We start from the raw sequence: 22120 nt of genomic DNA, 5'->3' as shown, positions 1-22120 counted from the left end.
GTTGTTCAGCATGGGGGTGAGTAGAAAATGAAGGCTAATCATGTTTTGGGTGTACTATTCCTTTAACTTCTGAATGTTCCAGTGAGCACTGCTGGGACCATAATCTGGAAGTGGAAAGAACATCATGCCACCATAAACTGACTACGACCAGGTGCTCCTCGACAGATTTCTGAAAGAGCAGTGAAAAGAATTATCAGAAGATTTGTCCAAGAGCCAAAGACCACTTGTTGAGAGCTTCAGAAAGACCTGGAATTAGCCAGCACAATATTTTCATAGAAAACAATAAGTAATGCACTCAACCGCCATGGCCTGTATGCACACTCACCACACAAGACTACATTGCTGAAGAAAAGGCATGGTGAAGCTTGTTTAAAGTTTGCTGCACAACTTTTAGACAAGCCTGTGAAATACTTGGAGAAAATAGCTGGTCAGATGAGACCAAAATAGAACTCGTTAGATGCCATAATACCCATCATGTTTGGAGGTCAAATGGAACTGCACATCACCCCAAGAAACACCATACCAACAGGAAGTTTGGAGGTGGGAACATCATGGTGTGGGGCTGTTTTTCAGCATATGGTACTGGCAAACTTCTAATAAATGAAGGAAGGATGAATGAGAAAAAAATACGGAGACATTCTTGATAAAAATCTGCTACCATCTATTAGGATGATGAAGATGAAATGTGGGGGGACGTTTCAGCTAGACAATGACCCCAAACACACAACCAAGGAAATTTAATTTGTTTCAAAGAAAGAAAATAAAGCTGATAGAATGGCCCAGCCAATCACCTGACCTGAATCCATTAGAAAATCTATGGAAGGAAATAACAATCAGAGTTCATAGAAGATGACAATGGAACTTTTAAGATTTTAAGACCATGTGGAAGAATGGGCCAAACTCACACCTGAACAATGCATGCAGTTAATTTCTCCATACAGGAGGTGGATTAAAGCAGTTATTACCAACAAAGCCATTTGTACAAAGAATTTACAAAATTTCAATAAGTGTGTTCAGTACTTCTTCCCTGTGCCATTTCACATTATAACACATAACTTCATTTCTGGACATCTATGGTTTGATTTATTTGTATCAGTAAATTGCATGGATCGTTACATCTGGTGTAAGTGTCATATGTATAGTACTTCCAGAAATATATTTACTGAGAAAAATGGTGCTATGTTCAGTAATTATTTCACCCGTACATTTAATCTCTTACATGGGCATTCTCCTTTACATATATTCTTCCACATATAAATATACATTCTATTCTTATAACCCACATATAGTTCTCGCATATAGAGATTCTCAAGACTTGGCGTTCATGCAACCCTAACTTCAGTTCTCCTTGAAGCGTCATGTGAACAAAAGCATCTGCAGAATTCTGTTGCATTTGTTCCAAACATCCCATTATACTTTGAAAAAACAATAATTTTCCATGCTCCTCAACCAAACATTACAGAAGAACAAAAAATGAGAAATCGGGATCAATTTGAATAGTTTCATAATGCACTTTTTTCAAATAAATACTGTTAAAATATGCCATGGAATTGGCAGTTTGTTTCCTGATTTAAGAATTACTTCCTGTTTGAGTAAGAACTTCCTGTGTCACCCATTACGTGGATTGTTTTAATAGAAATACTGTATATGTGTCTCAGAGAACAATGTATGCATGCTTTCAGATCTACTATGTAGATAATGTGATAAGAGCATTATGCTCTATGATGCATTTCGTTACTTTTTTTCTAGAAAAGCAGAAATCTATATGGGCTAGGTGAAATAGAAATAATGCAACCTTAATTTTCACATCAACTTTTATCTATCTATCTATCTATCTATCTATCTATCTATCTATCTATCTATCTATCTATCTATCTATCTATCTATCTATCTATCTATCTATCACTCTCTTAATTGCACTGCTTTTCACATTTCCCAAGATAAATGTCTTTCAAAATTCTGATTATGACAATATAAGTGACTATAACATGCATTTTCCTCTATTTTAAGGTTCTACAATGATATAAACACCTGGGAAGTGGATCGCCAGTTTCTCTGGGGACCATACCTGCTCATAACACCAGTGCTTGATCCGGTTAGTTAAGAAGCAAAGTTACTTGACTTTCATAATCAAAAAGAACAAAGAAAATCTTTAAAATAAACCAAACGTTCATTGGAAGTATTGTGTTATATACAGCGGTTGATGATGTATTAAATCCTGCGAAACTAAAGAAAACCTGGCTAATACACAAAGAGAAATGTCTTGCTGATGAGGTGATCAGCCATTTATACGAGCAAACCATGACCTCTCATGAGAAAACATGACATCGGATTTTCTTTGTTGCCCTCTACTCTTCTCATCCGTCGTTCATTTCTCCTCCAAACCCTCCCTCTTTTCTTTCAGCTCTAATGAGAGCGCTGACCTCATTACTAGAAGATTAGTAATGCAGATAGAAATGTGTGTGCTTGTGTTTTTCTGAGCGTAAATGCATGCCATTGTGTGTCCATATAATTGTCCGGGTATGTAAATGTGTATGTCTGTTAGAGCTTACATTTACAGCACATGTGTATAAGCATGTGAAATTATGGCTGTTGTATCAAACAGGCCTGAATTAATGCCCTCTGGAATTACAAAGTTGTGAAAAGGAAACTGGATTTATGAAAGGCTGGAGGAGTGCACTGTAAGTTTATTCAGAGGGTCTGTGGAAAGTTATCCTGTTAAAAAAAAAGTTAGCATTTGGGTTACAGTAGTTTAAAGCTTAGTGTAACTCTAAATGCATGGACACAGATGAGCCTGAGGGTGACGGAATAAGATGTTATTTTGATCTGACATGATTTTTTCAGGCAGATATGAAATCCTGTTTTAGGAGTCTATCCGGAAACAGAATAGAATTTCAAAAAAGAGAAAATGTCTGGAAGCACCGCAGTTGTATCAGTTTGATCAACAACTAATTTTCCTTCTCTTAAGTAGTAATTGCTTTCCATCGCTGTGCCCTGATAATTGAATACAGAGAAAATCAGCCATAAAAGTTCATCCCCAAAGAGCAAATTAACGACCTTGCTTATGATGGTGTGTATTTTTGATTAATGAATTTCCAGTACATTAGCCAAATGTTTTCCAGAATTGGATTCAAAACTTGCATGTCCCATTGTCCTTGTCTGATGGTGACAGGCCTGTAAGAATTAAGCTCCGGAAATGTTTTATTCGTATTCATGTTACTATAACGCAAGTATTTCTTTTTTTATTTGATTTTTATTTTTAGCAAAAACATTCAAATTTGAAGTAACCTCCCAAACAATTAATTGAATTATATAACCATAGATATCTGCTCTAGCAAACTCAAAGGGTTGGACCAACATGCAAATGGATGATGGTTATTGCCCAAGACGATGCACTTAAGAAAACACTGAATTGTTTACACAGAATTAATGTAATGCTAATCTTCAGATAAATGAAACTTGTTGAAAAGAGTATTTGGCTCAGAGCAAATTTTAAATGGTCTAACTCTTTTAATAGTAGCAAATGTGACAAAAGTGCCATTTTGTACGACAATCCGCAATACATCACAGCAATGAAAAGAAGAAACACAAGAAGGACATAATAAATAAATAATAAACCTAATTAACCACATTAGCCAAGAAGTAAGAGACATTTTAATCTTAAAATTGAAGGCTTTCCTAATTGGACGTAGTGCTCACTTTTACTTAAACCCCTACTGCTTAAACCAACAGGATTTCATGTTCTTTGCACTGGATTGTATCCATGATTATCTTGATAATAATAAACAAGACAAAAAGAGTTTGCATAAAACTTTCACTTAAACATAATTTGGAGATTTTAAAAGTCAAAACATGCATGTTCTAAAATAGTGACGCTCAACCAGTTAAAACTGAAAATAAACTGCATACATCAAGATGTAAACATAAGCATAATATGAAAGATATATATTATCATTGATAGATTTTAAAGGGAAGATCAAACCTCATTTTTAGGTAATTGTAGTGTAGTATTTGCACTGGATTTAAAACCAGATACAATACAAAAAAATGTTTTGTACTTTTCACTATCAGATATTAAATCAAACAATTTCATAGGTTTTGCTTAAAAATAAATCCACAAATAAATGTCATAATTTAAGCCAGATATTATGTTAAAGTATATGAGCCTTGCAAAGCCATGATATCACCGTTTTGGCTTTCATCTAAAAATATTTAGAGAGGGGTTATATATGTTAATGCAAACTTCTGAAGCTGAAACAAAGAGCTTTCTAATAATATCAAAAATAATGTCTCACTCATGTAAAAAATATAAACTGGAATAAATGTGGACAATTTGTTGTCAGACAATGAGAAGGATATTTGTAGAAAATTAGTCTTAGAGTTTTAATCCTGTCTATGTAAATATCTGATTTCAACTGTTTTTCATACGTCTCAGTAGGGCCAAAAGATCTAGTTTTAAAAGAGCAAAGGGAGAAACATTTTTTAATTAACCTTTTAACATAGGTGGAAACTTCAGCCAAGTGGTTAGGTCAAAATCACATCTATCTTGCATGCAGTATGAGGTAAATTGTAATATCTCAGTTCAATTCAGGACAAGACCAGTGTATCTGTCACGTGGAACAGATGTGTCTGGCTTTTTTTTTTTTTTCATTCTCTCTCTGTTCTGTCCAACCTAATTATCTCATTTTCTATCTATGCTTTTCTCTAAAGTTAGTCTTTGTATATCATACAAATCAATGCATGACTTAACCTTGATCTGTGATAAACTGAGAGGATCTCCTGTACTGCCTCTCCATGCTGTCCCCTCTGATTTTCGGAGTGCTTTCAGCTCTGCCTTCATGCCAATATCTCCCTTCTCTTTTAAACTCAACCTTTCATCAAACGTTGGCTCCCATCGGAATTCTCTTAATCAGCTGCTCCAACTCACTCTTGTGATCACATTCCATTGCATCAACTTTCTCTTTAACTTACTCTCACACTTATGCTCTGTAGCTTTCTTCATCCTATTTAGTATCTGATCATTCTGCCAGATCAAATCTTTAGCCAAACTGATTAAATCTTACCCTTTGGCTAACTCAGCATTGAAAATAAGGATGCATGCCTTTTGCATTGTCCCCTTTAATTATGGTTAGCATCCAAGGTACATCTTGCAAAGACCAGTAGTCAGAAAAGTGAGTGATAGGCAATTGTATGTGATGAGCTTTAAAGGTAGGATTTACATGCAGCACTTGTGATAGGAAATCAATGTCAAACTGCAGATAGAGCCCTAAAAGTTGCAGTATGTCTTTTCATTTAGTTTGAAGGGGCCTTAAGAAACCTTTTTCTCATAATTTGACCTTTTTATCAATGAAAGTATCCCTTCTTTACTTAAGAACAAAAAAAAAAATCTATCTATCTATTTTACCACCATAGTTTAACCTTCCTACCCATAGTTTCAAAACTTCACCATGACCCTCCCTTTGTGACCACATCCTGTATCAAATGGCTTCTTACAGCAAAATAATGTGCCATCCCACATAGTTCAATTTAGCTCAACCTGTTTTTTGCCATTATAATGGTGAATTTATTGTACAACACTCATCTCCACCAGATCTCAATCCAGTAGAGTACTTTAGGGATGTAATAAAGGGGAATCATTTCATGGCTGTGAATCAACTTTGTAATAATTTGGACACAAATATTTAGGGTAGTTCTAGGTAAAGGATGGATCCTCCATATAATACCGGCATGTAGTGGAAAACGAGAGCATATTTAAAGCCTAACCCTCTTAAAACAAAGGAGCTAAGCTGTTCTCTTTCAATTTTCTTTTGTCAAAATTAAAAGACATCAGAAAAAATAATGCAACTTGTATGTCAGACAGAAAATAGAAGACTTGTGTCATTGTTACTTATTATAAATTATATTTTGGTCCTGACACAGAGTCTTTCCCAATTTGATATTCCTGGGAAGGACATACAGTTTGCCTTTCCTTTTGCTGTGCCCTCTGTGTTTATATCTCCCTTTCCCTCTGTTCTGCACTGACAGAGAGAACAGGGAAGTGACAATGCTATCAAAGGGCTTGCGTACGTCTATTGATTGCCCCTGTCTGTGCACCACCTTAAGCCATCAAAGGCTGTCACCTATCAGTCGTCTCTTGGTGCCGTCTTTTCTGTCACCTGTTGCAACCTAACACCATGGAAGAAGTGTGACAATGACTGTGTCAAAGAACTTTATATTACATGATGGGCAGTTATAAAATGGCTTTTCTAGATGTGAACATTTTGTCTTATTTTTTTTATTAAATGTGTGTTGCCCCCTTAATTTCTGTAATACAGCTTCTGTTCTTATCTTAATCCAATTAAGATCAAAGTGTCAGGATTGGAACAGTGAGCTCTATCATCTTTTATAGATCTCCAGTTTTATACTAACTGATTTATACCAGAAAACATAGATATTGCACATATGGATCTATTTAAAATGTTGTTTTCCTTTATTCATACAGGGTGTGGAAGATGTCCAGGCATATTTTCCAGATGCACGTTGGTATGACTATGAAACGGTAAGAATGTTTTCTAATCATCCCCGCTTTGGTACATTTGTTTCACCACTTTTCAATACTTTTCAATTTTAAAGATATCATTTTGAAATTGTGAAAGACCAAAACCAGGAATTGCATCACCTGGGTGTGGGTTGTGTCTGCACAGGATAGGGGGTTGAATACAAGGTTTTCAAAGGATGTACACATATAGTACAAGGTTGTTACACTAAAAATCTGATTAACATGAAATCCATTCTACTGTTTATATCTTATACCCCTTACTAGGTAGAAATGCTTATAGTTGCTCTTTGATATCCTCAAAGGTCCGTTACAGAACATTGTCTCATTAATAACTGATGCAACCCAAGAGTCCCTTGGTAACTATTGTAAAGCTGCAGAGATTCACACCTCAGGTGGAACAATCTCTTCAAAGGATCTCTATTAGCCATGTTCTTCAAAAATGTGGTATTTATCCAAAGATGAATGTGAGAAAGCTATTTCTGAAAGAAAGGCCATTTGATTCCATAATTGCTACAGGCCTTTCTAGGAGACAAATAAATGTGAAGATGGTCAGATGATACCACCTGCCTTGTTTACATCCAATGCATATTAACAAAAAAAAAAAAACATACCAAACACACAAAACCTTCCACTTGCCATTTTTAGACCCAGCATCATGTTATGGTAATGTTAGTTTTCAGGGGAGATAAGGAAGCTCTTCACGGTTGATGGGAAGATGGATGAAGCTAAAAACAGAACAGTCAAGAGAGCAGACAGATTTACTTCCCAGCAGTAGAATAGTTATAGCCTACAACCAGAGCTACAAGACAATAAACCAAATATCTGTGTGTAATACTGGCTCTGGCCTACCCTCTGCTTTTCACTACTGTGCAAAACTTACTGGGTTAATATAAAATTCCAATGAAATACTTTATAGTTAGTGGTTTACCTTCATTCTGTAACATATTAGAAATTGCTACTTTTAAAGTGAAATTGTTCCCAAAATGTTTGACAGCAAGATTTTATTGCAATGAGTTATAGAAGTTTTAAAGAAATGGTAAAGTAATTATCATTAAACTATTAACAGTTGATACCAAAACACTGAACATCTTGTTCCTACTGAAGGTTCTACTTTAAAATTAGAATAACTTAATAAGTATAAACAATTCAATCCTTTTTAAAGGTTACTGGCATACGAGCATTGGGAATTAGCTAAAATGACATTAGTATAATAGAAAAGAATAGAAAAGAATAGAATAGAATAGAATAGAATAGAATAGAATAGAATAGAATAGAATAGAAAAATGGTCACACAAATACGGACCTTAGAAAAATGTATAAGAATAACATCATAGGCAAGGCATTCAAGGCAGTGTTACTATATTATTTTGCTCCTCTCTGAATTACATATAGGGCATGTTTCTCAAAAAAATTATTTGCTTTGGGCCATTTATTTGTGATGGAGAAAATGAAATGATAAAAGTTAGGATAAAGCTAGATTAAAAGTGGGGACAAGTAGGACAGAGGAGAGACCTTCTCGCTAACAGAGAGATAAAAGAGGTGCTGCACTCCTTTGAGACCTTATTTGGGCGTCACTGGTGATGTAAGGCGCCCACTGATCAGATGAGAGATTAGATTGGCTGTGTGTTGCTGGCCCCTTGTCCTGGTTGGTCCCCTGTGATTATCTGAGTAGGATGGTGGAAGGGTGGAGGAGTTTTGATATTTGTGAAAATGACCATGGATGAAAAACAACCGTCAAAAAATGCAAGAGTTCAAAATAAGAAAAAAAAAACAACTACTGGTAAAGAGAACAGAGATGAAGTTTTAGTAAACAAGAAAAAAAAAAAGAAACTTTGCCAAAACAAAAAGGGTAGAAAGCATGATAGGCACAAGAAATTATTAAAAACCAGAATGCAATGAGGATTTCAGATTTTGGAGAAGTGGCGAGAAAACATATTTGGGAAGTAAAACTAAAGAGACCAAGATAGGCTAAAGAAGACCACCTTAACGCAGAAATGGGAAGAAGATGGGATCTTAAATTGCCTGTAGATGCTCCACTAGTTCCAAGCCCACACATGCACCTATACTGTAAAAGCACTCTGCACACACAAACACAGTTTCATGGATAGACGCACTCTCAGTGGAATGGGTAAAAATGTGATAAAAAGAATTAGAGCACCACAAGACAGAAAAACAGGATGTGGAAAAGGAATTAGGTATAAGAAGAACGAGATGAGATGGAGAGGAGTGTGTTTTAAAGACTGCTCTAAGGATCCAGTCTTCAGGGGTTCACAAATTAACCATGAAGGGTTCTTTTAGAAATAAAGGTGAGGTGCAGAAAGCAAAAGATAATAACTGGACAGATATGTGGAGAAATATCTACTTCCCTAAATTAAAAGATTGTTTACACTCTTTGGGTGTTGATGCTAAAGGGGCAGATTGCTGGGATCCTTCCTTTTATAATTAAGTTTAATGTAATCTATGTACTTTAGAATAGGATAGAATAGAATAAAATAGAATAGAATAGAAAATCCCTTTATTGTCCCACAATGGGGAAACTCTGGTGTTACAGCAGCAAAAAGATGATAGAAAAATTGTCACACAGGTCAAAAATAAACTGAGGAAAATATCCTACTGAAGCCAGGAATATGTTACAATATTGCAGCTTGAGGCTGATGACACTTCCGGTCCAGCCATATAGATAACTAGCAGTATCAAATTTACTCTAAATATCATATGATGCTAATGGAAAGCATTGAAAGAGGTTTGTTTTACAGCGCAACATATGTATATTAAACAAAGTTTAAGGAAGAAATGTCAATTAATAGTTTATTGGGATCAATAGCAGTAATTTTAGTCAGATTGTCATGTTTCTGTTTAAAATTTGCATCTAAATCCACCAATCAGATTAACAACATCCCTTTTTTAAAGAATGACTGACACGTATATTGATTTTGAGAAAAAAAAAAAATTAAATGACAAATGCTTCCCATTGGAATACCTTTGTGTTTCTGCTTTATGTGAGAATGTAAGATAAATAATAAATAAATAGTTTTTTTTTGTATTTTATGATTTACAGCTCTTAAAAAACTGTAGTTTGTAGAAACAACTGGACCTACAGTCATTTACACATACAGAAAACACAGTTTTATAGTTTTATCCTTTTATTACTATAGATGTTGCTGATATAAAAACAAAAATATAGCACTGCAACATTCTTTGCAAGGATAATGAAGACGTGATAACCGGATAGCAAAAACTGTTGGACAGGTTCATCTCCTGTCAGAAAACTCATGTAAATTTTGGTTATGTATGGTAAAAAGGAGCTGCGACAAATCAAGCTGATGGTCAATTAAAACGGCAAAGAACTGTTTTATCAGCTCAATAGTCTAAGGTCGCATTCGGACCCACACTGTTAAAAGCACAGCACCTAATACAGAGCCGTGAGGGTTACCTTTTTGATATATAGTTTACAGATAGAAAGACCTCTGCTTAAAATGATTCATTCATTTATTTATGTATTTATTATTTTTTTTTTTTTACATAGATGGTACAGAGGGGAGACCGCAAAGCATTTGTAAATGTGCATCTGCCTGCTGAAAAGCTTGGCTTACACATCAGAGGAGGCGCAATCCTTCCCACGCAGGAACCTGAAGTCACTACAACATACAGGTACTCTCATCATTCTTTTATCATCCAATCAGGCACAGAACTGTCTCCCTCATAATGTCACACATTAAGCTGGATGTATTTTTATTTTTTTTTATTAATAAAAGCAATTTATTTTATTATTCTAATGAATACAATTCTAATCTGTTCTATGTATCATCCAGTCTTTTGATTATTTATTTGTATATTTCTACAGTCGACGTAATCCAATGGGTCTGATTATTGCTCTTGATGACAACAACAAAGCATCTGGGGAGCTATTCTGGGATGATGGAGATTCCCGAAGTACTGCAGCATTCATTCATTTTCAGCAAATGTGTTTGTGTAGCCAAAACTCAGTTACTATCACTGATTACTTCCTTTTTCTTCATGTAATAGAAGCACTTATCCATTAGAGTTCAAAGAACTGTATGAGTCAATTACAGCATTTCAGAGACTAAAAACTCTGCGTCAACAAGTGGGGGAAAGTTACTATTAAAATCTACTCTTCTTGCAGATACCGTTGAAGATGGCAAGTACATCCATTACCAGTTCTCTTTTGAAAATGTAAGTTATAACCATGTGCATTTTTTACTGTATATTTACCACAATAAAACAACCTGTTCGATCCAGCCAGAGGGAGAAAGACAGTTAATATTGTAAACTGGCTTCAAGAGTCCAGATCACAATGCTTGGCCAAATAATGGTTGAACTGTAAAACTTTGCTAGTTAAACAACATCCTACTTGATGGCATACAGGATTATCTTACATATTTAATGTGTTTGTGGGAATATTTTTCATGCTACAGTGCTCTGATGTGTAGAGTTTACTCAGAGAAAATATTTAATATGTTTGTTTCATTGAAATTAAACTATGTAATTAATTTTACTGATAAATGTAGATATATTATAAATTGTATAATTTGCAGACCTGTGCTGGATGCTTAATCTGACTTTTTTATTCTTGTGGTATCATAGGGAATACTGAAGTTACAGGTGACCAATAATGGCTACAAGGATCCAAATAATCTAAAGTTTGAGAAGATCACTGTCTTGGGAGTGCCAGCTCGACCAGCATCTATCACTATGACACCTGATGGAGGTTCTTCTACAACACTACCAGACTCCAGTTTTACCCATAATGCAGGCACACAGGTAAATAAGCAAGCTGAAGACACACAGTTAATCCTTTATTGCATTATTTTAAGTGGAATAGTCACATAAATATATATGTTTGTGGTTTTACTTAAATATCAAAATACCTGATTCACATTTGAATTGTAAATAATTTGCTAACTTGGGGCTATTTATTGATTCCATTTAACATCACTCTGTTAGTTTGGCTGCTTACAATTTAAAAGCAAATAAATTAGGGATTGAACTGTGCAGCAACACTGTTAGGAGTACTCTACAAACTTTCCTGCACCAAAGAGCATGCTAAGTTAACAAATTGTTTGCAAACCTCTAGAAGGAAAATAGCAGCTAAACAGGTACATTTTCCTCCTAGGCTTTAATGAAGACCAAGCTTAGATTTATGATAAAGGCAGAAAAATGAACTAAAGCAAATGCATAAGTTGCTTCCGTAGAATGCTGGTATCTGTCCACATGACATTTATGATGTGGTATTAATTAAGTATAATCTTTTTAGTTAATTCACTCATATTCTAAAATTTTCATACATAGGCTTCTTCTAGTTTAATGGTAAATGACTAAAAAAGGAAAATACTAAATGCACTGTAGTCGTGTGGACAAAAAAACCTTATTAGTGATTGGAAAAAAAATTATCAGGTCTAATGCATCAAAATATAAGCTTTTGGCCTTTAAGGTGATTATCGAAAAAAAAAACAAAAAAAAAAAACATAAAAATAATAATAACCGCTTGTTATGAATGGTTCAGGGTGGCGAAAATTATGTAATGGTGTGGAGGATAGTTTCTCAATATATAGTCTACTGACTTTTGTTTTTTTGTGTAAACTAAAGCAACCAATTTGCACTATGTATAGAGCTAATGGCTGGTGCTATAAATCTACACATACTAAACTTTGCATTAAAGACTCAGTTGTGTGTATATTTATGTCTGATAGCAACCATAGGACATATAGCATTTAGTACTGTTATCTTAGACATACAGGATAAATATTTTCTTCCAACACCCAGAGTTCTATCGTTTGTTTCAATAAGTCCTGGAAATACACCATAGGTATGCATTTCAAGGATGGCCTCTAACTGTAAAAAATGACAACAATTGTTATGGTAGTTGAGGGTCGTAGGTGGCCTCCATGGGTGCTTATGTGTGCAGGAAACAAAACATAGACAGAGGATAACAGTTAAGAGCAATAACTTTACTGTAAGCTTTCATGCTCACATTGAGAAAGAGTTTATAAACAATCAAGAAGCCCTTGGTAGTGGAGTGGGAGATATTTTCCTTTGTACACTTGTGTATTTAAGAGTAACCACACGCTTTTGTGTATGTGTATGTGCACAGTTGCAGAGGCTCTCTTGAGGATCTTCAAGGTCTCTGTGGTCACTCACACAAGCATACATTTATCAAATGACTCTTTGTAGCAATAATTTCCTGGGGGAGAGGGATAAATGTACTTTTGGACTTAAATTTAAACTTGTCATGAGAAATTGTCTTTGTAACTGTAGACTGGGCCTTGAGAGTACGTTGAAGCTTCATCATTCTTATTGACTTTTTAAGAAATGATTCCGATGTAAAGGTAGCAATGTTTCTTGTATTTATTGTCCTACTAGTCTATAAACTAGTAATAATGCTTTTATTTACTTTTGATGCATATTTGCATATTTTCCGCTTTTTCTAAATATAATATCATGTATGTTTGCTTTGCGTGATGCATTGCTAAATTCATGCATTCATAAAATAATCTGTGAAAAATAGTTTCCAAAGGGATCTATACAAAAAAGGGCTAAGATTATAAATACTGAAACACAGTTCAGGGTAGATAAGTCGGAGTAAGGCGTAAAACATGATTGCTATTTAATTTGGATCACCTTGTCTAAATGATCACAACATTTCTCTTAATTTTTCAGGTGCTTTCCATAATCAACCTGGCCCTGGAACTTGGCAAGAGCTACACAGTTCAATGGACGATGACGGCAAGCCCAGAGATTCCTGAGCTTGAACGTTTTGACTGCCATCCAGAGGAGCATGCAGATGAAAACAAATGCAGGGCTAGGGGCTGTCTGTGGAAAGTGAGCAGTGATTTACTTAGATGATGTTTATATGTTCCAAGTTTATTGTGAAATAAGGATTAACTTGCTAATTTATCTTTTTTTCCATGTGTAGAAAAGTGAAACTGCTGGGGTTCCTTGGTGTTACTATGCAAATGACTACGGTTACTCTTCTAAAGTAATCAGCAGCACCAGTTCAGGTATCACGCTTGATCTTACTCGGAACACAAGGATCAGTAGCCGTCCAGACTCACCCGACATTAATAACCTCCGCGTCCAGATTTGGTATCATAAAAGCGACATGCTTCAGTTCAAGGTTTGTGCTTATTTATCATTATAGTATTAGTTTTTAACTTACAATGCTTTCCACTCAACTAGGCTTCTTTTGTACATAACATCTATCTTAAAGACTCTCATACCATTTAATACAAAAACCCTTGTGTTCAGATTTGGGACCCAACAAATGAACGCTATGAGGTACCAGTACCTCTGACACTGCCTTCAACGCCTGAGACAGATGAGGGCAAAAGACTTTACGAGGTGAAAATCAGTCAGAATCCATTTGGAATTCAGGTCATAAGGAAGAAAACAGGCACCAAAATGTGAGTATTTTACAATGAACTCTTGTTTTAAGTAGATTAAATGTATGGCCCTTAAATCTTTGACTGCCCCGGGAACTTCCCTTCTGGTAGATATTTGGTTAACTAAAATTTTTCAGTGATGTAATGTTGATACAGCTGCTCTTTGAAACCATCAGCAAAATGGCAAAAACAAGGTGTTTTTACTCAAATAAGACTTTTGTTGGTAAGCTTGAAGAGAGAGGGTTAATGCAACAACATATCTGTCTCACAAAAACAGTCTCCTTTTTGGGGCACCATGTTGTTTTTAATACAACTATGAGCATAGCATAAATCTTTATTTATCCATTAAGGCAACTTTTTTAGATCAGTTTCTTGGCCTTTTTTAGAGACATACATTTCTAAGTGAAGATAGATAGCATTTTACTTTTGAAATCTGGTTTCTACTCTTAGCCTTAAAAAAACCCTCTGTGATTCAGTGGAAACTCAATAGGTATGTCTAATGTCTTTTAATGAAAAAAAAAAAACGTATCATTTGTGACCAAGAATTGTCCTTAACTGATGCAGTTTCTATTTGTCTTCTCAAACTTCCTTCTTATAATGGATACAATAGATAAGTACAATAATGCTGAGAAAATTGTGCAATGTTACATTGCAGTGTAAATTGTATCACATTTTGAGTTACATAAATTATACATTGACATGAATGGGATCATGTCAATGTGAATTGAATTGTTAAATTCAATACAAAAATGTTTCAATACAATCCAGTCTCCAAACCAGGATCATCCTACTTGAAATCTGTTGCATATTCTTAAACCAAATCACTGAAATACTGTTGGATTTTAAAACAGGAAAGCTGAAGAAAGTACATCATACTCAGTCAATAAAGTAGTTACCTGATTTTCAGCAGTCATCATGGTGGTATATTCAGCAGAAGGTGCATTTCAGGCTATTTCAAAGAAAAGTTGTGTTATTTTATTGTTAAGATCTATTCTGGGTCTCTGCAAAATTACAGGTAAAATATTAAAATATAATTTAAGGGCTGTAATAGTTCCTTTGGACAGCTATCCGTGTTTAAAAAAAGACAGTGAATAGATGCATCTGACAATAATTCCCTCAACCTGTTTCTCACTGATTTCATCCCCCATCAACTCTCTTAGTTGGGACTCTGCTGTGCCGGGTTTCACCTTCTCAGACTTGTTCATCCAAGTGTCAACACGACTGTCATCAAATTTTGTCTATGGCTTTGGAGAAACCGAGCATCCCTCCTATAAACATGATCTCAACTATCATACCTGGGGAATGTTCTCCAAAGATCAACCTCCTGGTGTGAGTATTCTTCTAAATAAATCATACATTTAAAGAAAAGTCTAAAAGAAGTACCCCCCACCCACAAACATTGGCAAGGTCTGTCTGAATTTCTGGGCTTATTGTCACCCTTTGGTGCCTCTTTATGGGGACCTGTTAAGAATCTTTGCGCAAAGTATACAAGCTTCTCTAAAAGGCAACTCTGATGTGTTTCCGTTCATAGAAGGCATAGACTGTCTTTTTTTTCCCCCTCAAAACTAGTTTTAAGGTCAGTCAGAATGAGATTTCTACCAAGAATCAGCAATGTCAAGCATAATTGCTGAGCATGAAGTAAAGTTCTACATAGTTTATATAAATGTTAGGGTTCCGTTACAGAGCAAGGGAATCAAATTAGAAAGGGTGGAATAAGGATACAAATGTGCAAGATTAAAAGAACAATATAAAGAACAATAAATACTAGCCCTTGAAGTTATTTAGGAGGACCATGGTACTGTCATGATCTTTTTGAGTTACTGTACAGGTATCTGACCAACATGCAGGAAATCACTCAGAGAAACCAGGGGAGGGTTTAAAAGGTTTTATTGAAAACAAGTCGATATCGGTCCAGTGTTACTCTGAACGCTGGTGAACCGGCACTGGAAGTGAGAAGGGAAGTTCAGTGTTTAGTTCAGGCTCAGTGGGCAATTTTGATTTGCAAAAGCAGAATCAGCAACTGGACTCACATTTCCAGAAAAGGTGTCTTTCCAAGAATCCAGTCGGTGTGGGTTGTTCCAGAAATTGAAATTATTGTTGATGGACATTTTTCTTCTTTTTATGTCACCAGACCACTAGCAGGGTGACACCCATACACGTGTCCAAACAAGTTGGGAGCAACTGAGCTGGGATTTACAGTAGCAGCTTCTTATGTAGTAGATATCATTGCAGGATGGTGACCCAAGAAAGTGTCAAATTTCTCCTTCATTAACAATCCATCTGCCTTTTTTCACCTTCCCCACAACTTCTATCATCATCTAAGAACTCAAGACATGACTGGTATTTTTTCAGTAATTTTATGAGGACCAAATTAGGCCCAAAACACAGTAAGAAATGATATGATGTTCCATGTGTGTTAATCTACATGAAAGAATTCAGAATGCTGTTAAAAGAAAATATTTAACGAAACTCAATAAGTAAAACAAACATTAACCTGTTTATAAGGTGATGGATGAGCTCAATAGAAACTGCTCAGATCTCCACATTTTGACCAGAATTTAACAGCTTCTTTCTTTAACACTTGATTTCTTTTTCCTTTTTATTTCTCCTCAGTACAAGATGAATTGCTATGGAGTGCATCCCTTTTACATGGGCCTTGAAAACTCTTCTGATGCTCATGGCGTGCTGTTACTGAACAGTAATGCAATGGGTGAGAGAAATATGCACACATTAGCACCTACACTCATAAACCAAACTGTTTGAGGAACCAGCTCCATTGGTAACCGAGTCTGATCCCATTCCATGTAGGGGTGGAGCTCTACTGCTCTGAAAGAACATTTCAAAAGTAGGAAAACCCTTGATAAAGATTTAACCAAGGTTGACTGTTGAGGGGTTTTAACAATCCCGGGGTGATGTTAAAAGTCTTATTCTAGATAAGGCCCATAGGGTTTTAAAATCAAGCCCCCAGGAAAAGGAAATTAACATGGTAAATTAGGCAATATAAAAGGGACTATTAAATATTTTGATCTTAGATACTGTATAGGAAACCAAACACGTTTATGGAAAAAATGGACTGCATTTAATCTTTCAAATTAAAAGAATCAGCGAGGCTTATTGTGTGTCCCTAGATGTAACTTTCCAGCCAACTCCTGCTTTGACCTACCGCACACTTGGGGGCATCTTGGATTTCTACATGGTCCTGGGACCAACACCTGAGATGGTTGTCCAGGAGTACACTACAGTGAGTCTTCTACTTTGTTTCATATATGTGGCTTTAGCTCTGTTAGCATGTGTGCATTGCAATTGGCCCTGGGTCGCTGGTGATGGACTGCAGCAGCTGGGAGTTCTTTGCTTCATTGCACACTTTCATTTAGCCAGTTCAGACACACATGCACACAAACACACACACAAAGTAAGTGTGCACAAAAACAAAAAAAAAATAACAGTCACATTTGATCACAAAGCAAATATTTTTATTTGAGAAATTATTTTGACTTTTTTGTTTGTACTTTTTTACTTTTCAGCTGATTGGAAGACCTGTTCTACCTGCCTACTGGTCCCTCGGGTTTCAGCTTTGTCGCTATGGTTATGCCAATGATGCAGAAATAGAAGATCTATACAATGACATGAGAGCAGCTGGTATACCCTATGTAAGTTTAAAATATTTTTTTTTTGTATTAAAGACTGTTAAGTCTTTATCAATAATTACAATCAGGATAATAAGGCTTACCTATTAAGACATGCTGATGAAGATTCTCAGTCATCCAGGTCATAATTTGTTTAAAAGTTTAAAAACAATCCACTGGACTTGGTTTCCAACATTATTTAGACAACATTTTGGTTACTTGTTTACCTAATTTTTGCAAAATTATATGTTGTTTTACTGATATCCATATGAATGAAGGAGTAATAGGGCCAGGCTAGAGATTTTTTTTCGTAAGTCGTAACATTACGAGAATGTTGTAAAATTATGAAAATAAGTAATAAAATTACAAGAATAAATTCATAAAAGTATGAGAATAAAGTCATGAAATTATGAGACTAAAGTCATAAAATTATGAGAAACAAGTTGTATTTTATGGCAACTCTTACAAAAAGCACTTTCTTCCCTAAAATGAGGAATGTTGAGCATTATGTGAAGTTTTTCTTTGGCTCTGGTTTCATAAATAGGGAAATCTTTTAGCACAGCAGCATCACGTTGGGCAGGATTCAAAGTGGACTCAGGTTGCTGTTTGATGGTGCTGGTCGGCTGTCATATGCTGGTCGGAGCTTGAAGCTTTCTTTCTGAAATGGGTTGTTTTATGATGACTTCATTCTCGCAATGTTAAGACTTTATTCTCATAATGTTACGACTTTGTTCTCAAAATGAAAAAAAAAATCTCTAGCCTGACCCCAATACTCCGTCGTACAAATGACAAATGATAGTTTTTAGACTTTCTGCAATTACAAAGTTGCTTGCTGTTTAATTAAAAAAAACATTTACTCACATTAGCTCCCAAAATCATGTATCATATGAAAGTTTCAGTGCCATTGTCTGCACAATTTATATCTAAGTCTTTGGTTTTGCCCACCGATATATACAGTGCTGTCATGCCCTCAGAGGAAACCACTACATCTAATTTAAGGCTCCCAGGTTTAGTACAATTATTGAAAGGTGTAATGTACATAAATTGGATGTGTTAGAATAATACTGTCATTAGTTATTTGAATGAAGCCAAAGAGACATGGCAGATTATTTTGATACTCCCAATCTAACCTGATCAAAGGTGACCTCAGTTTTCAGAGGAAATAATTTCCATTGCAGGATTTGAGGTCTCTACACACTGCCTCTTTGGACATAAAATTATTATGAACAGTATTTAACAGCAACAAAGGACAAGCAAAATAAAAACAAAAAAAATGTAATGTTAGGTCATTTACTGTATGTCCTAAACCCCAAATCTGCTACATGCTTAGCAGAGCATGAGGTGTTTTGTCAAGTTATGTTTTTGCCTCTGTTACGCTCCCAAGGTCTAGGGGTTCTGGGGAGGTAACATAAAAATGTGTCCAGAGCAAATAAGTATAATGTAATAATGATTTATTCCAAAAGATGGTTAAACAGAACTAAAACACAATACAGCTTAACCCAATTAAAACAAAAGGGCAAACAAAATTCAAGAATGGTTAAGAATTAAATTAAATTACAAACTGCCCAAACCAGTCAGACTAAGTTTAACACAAGGGGCCGTAACAGCTTCTATAAAGGTCTTTCCCACAACAAGCACATTTCAGCAAATCCAACCCCATATTACCACCAAAGGCACCACTTTAGATGTTCTCCACCCTTAGGTGTTTTCAAATGAGTTAGGCAAATGATACAGATCAGCTTTTAGAAGCCATATAAAATGCCAAATAAATAGATTGAATACATTGTTTAATTTAGAAAATTGAAGGACAAAACTAAATTTCAAGAACATTGTAATGATTTGTTTGTAAGGATATTCAACTTCTGTGACTTTACTGGTTGTTTGATTTACAGGAAATTTACGTACAGGAATTATACATGTACTGTGCAGTTTAGCAGGAAATTTTTAAAACGCTTTGCAGTCAATTAAAAATACAGTAATCTAAAGTTCACCTTGCATCCACTACAGGATGTGCAATACGCAGACATTGACTACATGGAGCGTCAACTAGACTTTGTCTTGGACAAAGTAAACTTTGGAGGATTGCCAGACCTGGTTAACAAAATGAGAGCAGAAGGCATGAGGTTCATCTTCATTCTGGTAAGCAATACACAATAACACATCTGTTTATAATAATCTCTTTTGTAAGGACAGAATCTTTCTATCACCAAGTGTTTTTTCTACATAGCTTTCTAATATTTTAACTTGAGACTGTTTTTACTGGTCAAAAAGTAATGGGCAAAATGGGCAAAATGGGTAATGGGCAAAAAGTAATAAATGATGTATTGAATAGCAATAGTAATAAACTTATAACCATATGTTGTATATCACTGAAATTGCTTAGTGCAGACAGAGTATTTATGATTAAGAGTGTGTTTAATTACAGGATCCAGCTATTTCAGGAAATGAAACAACAGATTACCCTGCTTTTAGACGAGGGAAAGAGGCTGATGTCTTCATCAAATGGCCCGCTGAGCTTGGCAACGATATTGTGTGGGGAAAGGTAAAGTTAACTAGAGATCAAATCAAAATAATTAAATATCTCTTCTGTAATTATAAAAACAGATTAAAAAAAAGAAATTAATTTGTTTATTTTCTGTGACCCTTTTTTCTTCTAGGTCTGGCCTGATTTTCCAAATGTCACAGTTGATGAAAACCTTGACTGGGACACCGCAGTAGAAGTAAACTGCTTCTCATGTTCACCTTGTAACACTAGAATTTATAGTAATTCCAAAAAAGTTAAAAAAAAATAATAATAATAATTAAAATAATCCACTGGACTTTGTTTCCAATTTTAAAGAAGTTTTGCTTCCCACCCAGGAAGCTTTTTTTTTTAAATTCAAAATGTCAGAAATAGCATTGAGTCTTTATAGAGTGGACCAAAGAAAGCCTTGTTTTGGCTTACAAAACCTGCTGATTTTTTTCAGGGTTTATAGTATTTTATAATTATAGTATTTTGAAAGATGTTAGCCATGAAAATTAAGTTAACAGAGCAATAATTGCTATCAAATTAGAAATTATGTTTTATTTTCTTTTGTAAATCTGTCTCTAAGAAGAATCTTGAGTGGCATGTTTGTACGGTGCCTTGGGAAGCCTGGGGAACCTAACTCTGTTACTTAAACTCCATCTTTAGTTATGTTCTAACACTTTTCATTTACATAGCATTATGGCAGAATTTTAAATGTAGGCCAGTGTAAATTATTGCAAGGAATACTTTAATAATTTTTAACATTTGATTATTTCATCCAGCTGTATCGTGCATACACTGCATTCCCAGACTTCTTCCGTACTAGTACTGCAACATGGTGGCAACAAGAAATTAGTAATTTTTATAAAGAACTGAAGTTTGATGGCATTTGGATTGTGAGTATAACTAATAAATTCACAGTGTTTCCATGACCATTGCAAAGCTATCCTTTGGATTTAAGTACCATTTTATACATTCCGATCTGTCTTTTATCTTAAGGACATGAATGAACCTGCAAGTTTTGTCCATGGCACAGTTGGTGGAAAATGCCTGGGTAATCCCCTACTAGAGAACCCTCCATATATGCCCCGTAAGAAACAAAGAATCTTTTTGTTCTTTGTTATTTTCTAAAGATATTTTATATACAGAATAAGAACTTTGAAATACACTGTGTGAATTCCTCTGTGTATATGTGCTTTGTATTTGTGCCACTCAGCTCTGGAGTCCAAACATATGGGCTTGAACCACAAGACTCTATGTATGAACAGTGAACAAATACTTAGCAATGGAAAGAGAGTCAAGCATTACGACGTCCACAACCTCTATGGATGGTCTCACACCAAACCTACCTATGAGTAAGTGTATATGTTGTCATGTTGCCTGATCATATCATGTGTAGTGACATTGGTTTCCTTTTAATCAATATAAGTTTACTGCATAGCAAAGAACCACTATAATGTCAATTAATCCTACCATTAACAAAAGGGAACAGAAAATCTAAGTGGAACAAACATAAAGGAAAAAACCCAGTGTTAGGAGTTATATATGCCAGTCTATCCTGGTCTCATCAAACTGTAATGAAAATAATTGACAGTGTAAAAGCCTATTGGTCCCTGTAAAAGATTTTCATTTTTTTACACTACAGAATTAATTAGTTATGGCCTTAGTTCTTTAAGTTATTTAAGAAAAATTATAATTTTCTTGGTATTTAGTGGAACCAAAAACCGGATTCTAGGATCTGCTTTTTACAAGGTGAAAATTGTGGTGAATTAATTGGAACAGTGCAAATACGTCTAAATAGCAGCAACAATTTGTTTTTTGATCAATTTATCTTTGAGTCAGAATATAGATCTCTGAATAACATTGAACCCAAATAAACCAACATATTCTAGTTAAGAATTCAAAGGAAACTTTTGCCCCTACTAAAGCCCCTGTCACACCATGGCGATTTAGACCTGCTTATGCCTGACGTGCAGAAAATCTGGCAAAAACGTTGGCATACATTGGATAAGTTATGGGTACGTTTTGTATAAGTTATGAGCACGCTGAA

At 35.2% G+C, this 22120-nt stretch overlaps 1 protein-coding gene across 1 annotated transcript in view; it reads left to right on the top strand.

Annotated features, from left to right (window-relative positions):
• The window catches only part of si (sucrase-isomaltase (alpha-glucosidase)), a 70241-nt gene that overhangs the window by 28473 nt on the left and 19648 nt on the right, over positions 1–22120 (top strand). Inside the window, exons 19-37 of the mRNA XM_015378257.1 lie at positions 2011–2095; positions 6482–6538; positions 10065–10189; positions 10383–10471; positions 10683–10732; positions 11144–11320; positions 13217–13378; positions 13473–13673; positions 13805–13959; positions 15099–15267; positions 16552–16648; positions 17067–17179; positions 17463–17588; positions 19572–19703; positions 19990–20106; positions 20222–20284; positions 20853–20966; positions 21070–21160; positions 21287–21425. Coding sequence (XP_015233743.1) covers positions 2011–2095; positions 6482–6538; positions 10065–10189; positions 10383–10471; positions 10683–10732; positions 11144–11320; positions 13217–13378; positions 13473–13673; positions 13805–13959; positions 15099–15267; positions 16552–16648; positions 17067–17179; positions 17463–17588; positions 19572–19703; positions 19990–20106; positions 20222–20284; positions 20853–20966; positions 21070–21160; positions 21287–21425 — 2262 coding nt within the window. The remainder of the gene's footprint in view (positions 1–2010; positions 2096–6481; positions 6539–10064; positions 10190–10382; positions 10472–10682; positions 10733–11143; positions 11321–13216; positions 13379–13472; positions 13674–13804; positions 13960–15098; positions 15268–16551; positions 16649–17066; positions 17180–17462; positions 17589–19571; positions 19704–19989; positions 20107–20221; positions 20285–20852; positions 20967–21069; positions 21161–21286; positions 21426–22120) is intronic.

Source organism: Cyprinodon variegatus, unplaced genomic scaffold, assembly GCF_000732505.1.
Source record: "Cyprinodon variegatus isolate N-32 unplaced genomic scaffold, C_variegatus-1.0 Scaffold168, whole genome shotgun sequence".
NCBI classification, from domain to species: domain Eukaryota; kingdom Metazoa; phylum Chordata; class Actinopteri; order Cyprinodontiformes; family Cyprinodontidae; genus Cyprinodon; species Cyprinodon variegatus.
Note: the sequence above shows the minus strand (reverse complement) of the source record. Positions and strands in the feature narration are given on the sequence as shown.